The sequence below is a fragment of the Lagenorhynchus albirostris genome, chromosome 8, assembly GCF_949774975.1.
Source record: "Lagenorhynchus albirostris chromosome 8, mLagAlb1.1, whole genome shotgun sequence".
Taxonomy (NCBI): Eukaryota; Metazoa; Chordata; class Mammalia; order Artiodactyla; family Delphinidae; genus Lagenorhynchus; species Lagenorhynchus albirostris.
The window spans coordinates 28,349,238-28,356,942 of record NC_083102.1 but is presented as its reverse complement, the minus strand read 5'-3'; the positions used below and the strand labels follow the sequence as shown (position 1 = coordinate 28,356,942).

The 7,705-nt window shown below is 42.2% G+C and overlaps 1 protein-coding gene across 2 annotated transcripts in view; it reads left to right on the top strand.

Annotated features, from left to right (window-relative positions):
- Nucleotides 1–1,064: 1,064 nt before the first annotated feature.
- Nucleotides 1,065–7,705, top strand: part of PTPRZ1 (protein tyrosine phosphatase receptor type Z1) — a 159,232-nt gene continuing 152,591 nt past the window's right edge. For both annotated transcript variants that reach the window (XM_060156788.1, XM_060156786.1), the window contains exon 1: nucleotides 1,065–1,210. In XM_060156788.1, the coding sequence (XP_060012771.1) occupies nucleotides 1,153–1,210 (58 nt within the window). In that variant the 5' untranslated portion in view covers nucleotides 1,065–1,152. The remainder of the gene's footprint in view (nucleotides 1,211–7,705) is intronic.

Sequence of the window (7,705 nt, the reverse complement as noted above, 5' to 3'; positions counted from 1 at the left end):
CATAGAAACAAGCACGTACAACGCGACATTTCCAGCTCTGAGGCAGTACAAGGCATGTGTTGTATCTCTTTTGTATATCCTGCAATAGAGCGATTAAAAAATCTTCCCTTGCGACTCTGTGCAAGGAGGCACTTGGGTAGTTCGGTGCGTCCAGAAGGACCACGGCAGAGTTGAAAGTTCCTCCCGGCAGCTGTGCACAGCAGGACAATTTGATTGGAGTCTGGGGCAGGGGCAGGGTCTGACTGGTCACAGTCAGGGCCAGAGATTATTGGCAGTCAACTGCCCTGAAGGAAATGTGGTCTGGAACTACTCTGGTGCTTTGGAAAATGGAAAGAAAGTGGAAAGGGGAACCCAGGTTACCCAGGCGACTCCACCACTTTCTGATTGTACACACTTAGCATAGGCGGGCAGGAAAACAATCAAATGAAAAACATTTCCAGGGGTGAACTCCAAAGGTCAATCTCTGGCTGTGCGGGACAATGGGGGTCGGGCCTCCTCTTCCAAAGGGATGAAGGAGTCTTAATGAAGAGACATTTTCTCCACGAAGATTCTAAACCCCAGCGGGTTCCAAAAACTCCGGGGCAGCGAAGCTACTAGCAGGGGCCAGGGGGGAGGGGGTGTCCCTCTGTGAGTCGCTACCCCGGGACCCGGCCCCCGAACGGCAGCCGCGCCCCTCCGCCCCCGCGCACGGCGCCGCCGCCGCGCTGCGCCCCCGCCCGCGCCCCCGCCGAACCGCGGCGCGCACGGCCCGGCCCGAGCGCGCACCCGGCACACAGGCGCCGTGGCGCTCCGAGAGCTCAGACCGCGACCGTTGCGGGTCTGGGAGACCGAGTCCTGCCCGCCCGACATGCGCCTCGGCTAGCGGCTCCCGAGCCCGCGAGCACCAAGCGTCCTCCCCTAGGTTATTTCTGTCCTTTCTCTCTCTCTCTCTCTTCCTCTCTCCCTCTCTCTCTCTCCCTCTCTGCCTCTCTCTCTCTCTCTCTCTCTCTCTCTCTCTCTCACACACACACACACACACACACACACACACACACACACACAGCCTCGCACCAGTCTATACACTGGAGGAGAGAACATTTCCTTCGCGTCCCCTCCTTCTCCATTCAGACACGCCGAGGAGCCGCGCGGTGGGAGCCCCCGGATCGTCTGGAAATGCGAATCCTAAAGCGCTTTCTCGCCTGTATTCAGCTCCTCAGTGTTTGCCGCCTGGGTGAGTGTTAAGACCTCGGCGGGGTTTCCCCTGTGGGATCGTTTGGGACACGGGTGGGGGGATTTCAGAGCTTTCGGTACTTGCTGCCGCGTCGCCGTGTAGCAAGGAGGCAAGAGGGACGGCGGACTGGGGAGGTCACCGTGTTGCGGCGGCACGACGGGGTGTCGGCAGCGTGGGAGAACGCGCCCCCTCCCCACCTCGCACCTCCGCCACAGTTCACCTGCCCGCGGGGATGCTGCTCCCGCGGCCAGGAGAGGGGGGTTTGCCCGTCACGCTTCTTGTACTCGCAGCTCTTCTCCTCTTTGCAAAGTGTGGAAAAGAGCCTTTTAGATATACATAAAAAGATAAATACACCCTTGGTGCGGGGCTACGTATTGTATCGCCTTCTTGCTGTTTAGTTCATGCTACGGATATTTATGGGCTTGAATGAGGAATACACGTGTCTGATGCGAATTAAACACACACACACACACACACACACACACACACACACACACACACACACACACACACACACACACACACACACACACACACACACACACACACACACACACACACGCCCGAAAGGTAGTAACAGGAACAGGCACCAACCTGACTTTTCAGTGTTTTCAGTACTTTTAATTTAGTCACATTCAAGTCTGGGCAGTTACTTTAAAAAAAAGTTTCAATCAGAATTTCTGTCAACATTCTGTCACTGCTGCCAAAGTCAGAGGAGAGCTGCAGGTTGATATAGGTATTCAGGGATTCATCATTTACCCACCACCTTCCAGGTTACACATTTAATGCTGAAACTGTCTTCTGAAAGAGCCAGTTAGAATCTTTACCTGGGATGCAGATTCAACTGTTCAGGGCATTTTCTGGAAGAATTGTAAGACTGGATTTTTGTATTCTATTAAATGTCTTTTTATCCTTCATGAAGATGTTCTATTACAATGGCATATAATAGGTTTGGAGCCATTAACCCAAAAGTTAGAAAATGTACCTCCGTTTGTGAGCACACATATTTTACTCTTTACAGTTAGAGGATCCTAATAGATTGTTCATAATAAAGTAGTTATTAACCTATATTTTTATCCAGTAGATGGTGCTGCTCTTGGCACAGTAACCTTTACAAAAAGAAATCATTTCTGTGTTGTAACTAATGGGCATTGCATTGCTATATGGTGATAATTGCCAATAGCCTGCCAGATATATGCACATAATTTAAATTCTAAAAGCTTTATGAAAGTGCTCAGAGATGGTGTGATGCACACGGTTGACATTTACGACTTGCGAGGAATCTGGTCCTGGTTTTCTCTAAAACCATACAATTGATTCTGGAGAGGGGAAGACATTTTTTAAAAGTACTGTGGTCATCAAATACATACCTGTTGAATTTATGTTTCTGTTATAGATCTGTTTTAATAACAAAGCCAGGTCCTCTTGGTACTTAGATTATTATCTCACTGTAGTATAAAAATAAACCAGAGAATACTGATTTGCATGCCACCTAAACCACATTCCCTGAGTATATTGTGAAGTTTTAAAATTAATATATAATTTGCATGGCATACATTCATCTTTTTAAATTGTTCAGTTCAGTGGGTTTTAGTATATTCACAAAGTTGTGCAACCATCACCACTATCTAATTATAGGACATTTTAATCACCCCCAAAAGAAACTCCATGAACAGTCATTCCTCATTCTCTCTGACCCTAGCTCTGACAATCACTAATCTACTTTCTTTTTCTATAGATGTGTCTATTCTGAGCATTTATATAAATAGAATTGTATGATACGTAGCCTCTGGTGTCTGGCTTCATTCACGTAGCATAATGTTTTCAAGATTCATCCATGTTGTAGCATGTATCAGTACTTCATTCCTTTTGGGTGGAATGCTATTCCATTTCAATACACCATGTTTTGCAAAGGCTTTTCTCAATAAAGCATTGTTAGTAGCCTGTTGCTTGGGGTTTATAGATTTCAGTTTATTGGACATTTTCTTTAATGTTTTGATGATGTAAAATTTAACTGGAAAGGATTAAATGAATTGTTTAAGAGTATTGCAAGTTTATGTGATGATATTGAATGTGAGCTTGTATTAGAACTCAGAATGTGGGTTTTTTGAGACTGGCAGGTGAATACTTTCGTATCCCTTCCCATTTGAACACAGTTGGCCTTTTACTTTGTTGTCTGCAGACTGACCTTGGCTACCTCAGATGGAATGAATACCTGATCTCAGATAGGACATTTTGAAAAACTGAGGCACATTATCTACCAATGAAAAATTCAGTCTCCACTTCAATTATTTTACTCTCAACATCTACTATTGTATTTGTGAATGTGTTTACTACTCATTCTCAGTGTCTTTGGAGCCAATGAGTTGAGCTAGCACTTATAATAGATGCTCAGGAAAGGTCCGCCCACTGAGACTTACTGTGCAGGATGACAGCTCTGATACAATTTGAATGTTAGGCTGCCATCCTTACCATTATCCAGAAACAAGATGTAGAATTCACTAAGGTGTTCATTGTTAGCAATGTCATAATGACTTTATCACTTTTTGTATCCAAAATGTCCTGATGATTTTGAACTGGACATAAGGACCAATTGCTTCTTTCAAGTAACTCTCCAAACACAAAAATCCTCATTCGATTATTTGGAGTGAAACAAGTTCTTCCTTTCCACATTACTGCTAGGGATCACTAGAAACTAAAGAGGAACATTATGGGTTTTTTGGGGGAGGGGGTTAAATCTATCTGTGAGTTCATCCATTTGGATCATCATATCAAGATTAGCCTGAAGCCTCAAATGTTTTTGCCAGAATTAGCTAGATCACAGTTCTTAAACTTTAGGGTACGTCAGAGGCACCAGGAGGGCTTGTTAAAGCACAGATTGTGGGGGCCACCCTGAAGAGTTTTGATTCAGTAGTTCTGGGGTGGGGCTGAGAATCTCAGTGTCTAACAAATTCCCAGGATATGCAGATGCTGCTGGTCTAGGCCCACATTTTGACAACTGCTGAGCTAGTTTGACATTTAAATGTCAATAAAGTTTCTGGCTTATTAACAAGATTTTACCATGGACTTGATTTCTGATACCTGACTTAATATTAATTTTAAAAATCACATGAGGAACACAACATTTAGTGTTATTCAGCTGAAGGAGATTCTTAATCAGAGGGGCAGAAAATAAAGATGACTCCAAGAGAATTCCCTAAGTGAATTTGAACCTTCTCTAAAATAATTGAGAGGTTTTCTGCTAGGTGGAGAACTAATGTAATGACTGTATAACTCTAGTTATTATTTAATTGTGACCCACTGAACAGGTAATGGGAAAATCAGCAGTGGCTTCCTGTAAGGAGGCTTAAGTATGAGTCATAGAGGAGAGGTAGGTGTTTTAAGAGCTTTTAAGGAGGAATAGTTTCTTTCAACTAATGAGAATTCAGGATCCTTTTTTTTTCTTTTTCTGAATTTTATTTTATTTACTTTTTTATAAGCAGGTTCTTATTAGTTATCCATTTTATACATATTAGTGTGTATATGTCAATTTCAGGATCTCTGAATTGAGTTACAGTCATGCAAGGTACACTGAACTAATATGTTTAAATATTACTGTTAAATTTGTAATGAATCAAATTCTGAACTTTTAAGTCATGTATTATTGCTTTAAAGGACACATTAACTACAAATTATACCCAATTCCTCTGCAAGAATTAATTGCTTAATTTATCTTGAGTATGGAATCAGTAGAATCCAGTATGTTGTGACTCTCAGCTTGGTCTGTTTACCTTCCAAAGACAAATTGTAACCAGGAATAGAAAATACTCATGCCTTTTTCCCCCAAATAATAACTAGTCTCCATTCAGAAAATTAATTACTTTTGATTTGCAGAATAGGAATTTTCTTTATTTCATCTCTCTCTCCTTTTTATGTAGACTATAGCTGCTTCCACTCAGGGAAGTTTGCCAGGATAAATCATTTCATTGATTAATTCATTTATGCTGTCATGTCTGCATGAGACATTTGGGAACTTGTTGAAAATTTCTTGTGGGAATTTTGCTTCCGGCAAAAATTCAGGTTTTTCTGGAAGCATGCGCTGCATTTCCTCATTCCCCTGACTCCAAGGAGATTTGAGTTTTGTCTAACCTGGTAGCATTGCTTGACCACTCATTTGCCAACTGTTTAGACTGTAGTATGGAAATGGAACCCCCTCATTCAGGACCGGAGGACCTCAGAGGAAGGCCTTGATTAAGAAGATGAGCTTGTGTTTTGTTTCCATTTACCATCTACTCAGTGCTTGCCAGGTGCAGACCCACTGCTGGGCATTTTATGTACATTTTCTCATTTCATTCTCCCCAAAAGTGTTTCAGATAGGTGTTTCATTTTACACATGTTTCAGCTGAGGGAACTGAGGCACAGAGAAGTTAGATGACTTACCTAAAATCGCACAGCCTGTTTCAGTCTATGTGTTCCTTCTGACTCTCAAGCCTGAGCCTTTTCCTCCTTTCATTCCTGGGAGATGAATTTGCTGTTTGGAATATGCTAGCTCGTTTCACATGAGATGTGACGCTACATTTCACGTTCCCATTTGCTTTCTTGCAGATATCCATTCATGATTTTTCCCATGTGCTCCCATATTACTTTTTCCCCCTTTTCTTTTTTAAAAAAATTAAGGCATAATTTATCTTTTCTAGTGTACCATCTGGAAAGTTTTGACAAATACATATAGTCAGGTAACAACCACCATGATCCAGATATAGAACATTCCCATCCGTACTGTTTTAACTCTCTTCCGTTACAGGTTTCCTAAGTGCCCAGCATCTGCTAGGCACTAATAATTAAGCAGTGCATCAACATACAGAGTCCTAATACTCATGATGCCTGCAATCCAGCTGATCTGAATCATTCCCCACATTGAAACCTGCTTTAAATCTCACTTTGAAGGTGTTTTCTTCTTTTAGAACTAGTTGAAAATAACAGTCTTTCCCAAATATCTCTTAATGTGTTAAGTATCTTAACTTTTAAATATTTTTAAATGTTTCCCACTTCATCAAGAAGGCCATTGGTAAAAGTCAGAACCAATTTAAACATGACATATGTACGTTACGATTGTGCTTTAACTTTTAGTGTCTTGTTGGGAGTAATTCCTGGCAGCAACCACAGGTTACAGAAGGAAACCAGTTTTTACCTGTGTTTTTAATTCTTCAGAGGCATGTATAACATATGTATAGGAATTAAGGGAAAAATTATTTGATCATATGGCAGTCTTAAAACACTTAGATTTTAGAACTGTGCTGTGCAGTGCCACGGCCACTAGGCATATGTGGCTATTTAATTTCAAATTTATTTAATACATTGATTCAGTTCCTCATTCACACCAGTCATATTTCAAGTGCTCAGTCGGCACATGTGACTAGAGGCTGCTGCATGGGGCAGTGCACACATAGAACATTTATATCACTGGAGAAAGTCTATTAAACAGTGCTGTTTTGGAATCAAAAGCTGATAAAGTATTGATTGATAGTACTGATGAGAACTCAACTCAACTAAAAAGACTCCTAGAGTCATTAAAATTATTTGAAGTATCGATGTATGTTGGTTATTTTTGGCCTGTGTTGTGTCAGCCATACAAAAATCACAGAGATGTTCTGGTGGCCTGAGGTAGAGCAGCAATAGATGAAGAAAGTTAAATGGCCACTTCGTGGCCTTTTAGAGACTGGGGTTGAATGGATGAGATTAGCTCTGGTCCAGGAGTGAGAGCTCCCACAACTCATTTTCTGTACCTGTTCTAGCATTCACTGTGTTGCTTTGCAATGTCTCTGTCTGTCTCCCCAGTTAGACAAGTTCCTTGAGGGCAAAGACTGTATTTCATTCAACCTTGGACTTAGCATTCTTGGACTTAGCACCTGTAGTAGGTGCTTAATAAATCTTTAATACAGTACTGTGAAGATTCTTAGATAGCAGTAGGTTTTTGCTGTTGGCGATCAGCCAGTTTATTCTGGCCTTTCCTTCTTTTGATTCTAATCTCAATTCGAGAGTTCGGTCACCATTGACCTCTAGCCATCCATCTTTAATGCCACTTCTGGCACCAGACCTTTGCTTTCTTTGATTCTCCCAGAAATGCACTTAAGCATCACCTAGATCCTATCTGTGCATGAAAAATATAGTCCCCATGATAGCTACTGCATATGTAGTGGCAGGAGCAGTTTTGAGTGAACATTTAATTCTAGTTGAGTTGGCAGCCATGAAGCTCGGATATGTCCCGGGGGCAGGGCATTAAGCCAGTGTGTATGTGTGTATATAAGTGCACGTGCACATGCAAGCATGCTTCCCTGTTAGGGAGAAGAGGGCGGTGGGCGTGGGGGATGGTCAGTAATGATAAATGAAGTATCTTGATACCACGAAGACAGCATTTTTAGTCAATCAGAAGCCATCATGTTAGATTAAGTGCTCTGTAGTCAAGCTGTAAGAGGTAGTGGCCCAAGTCAGTTCTGGAAAGCAGATAAATGACAG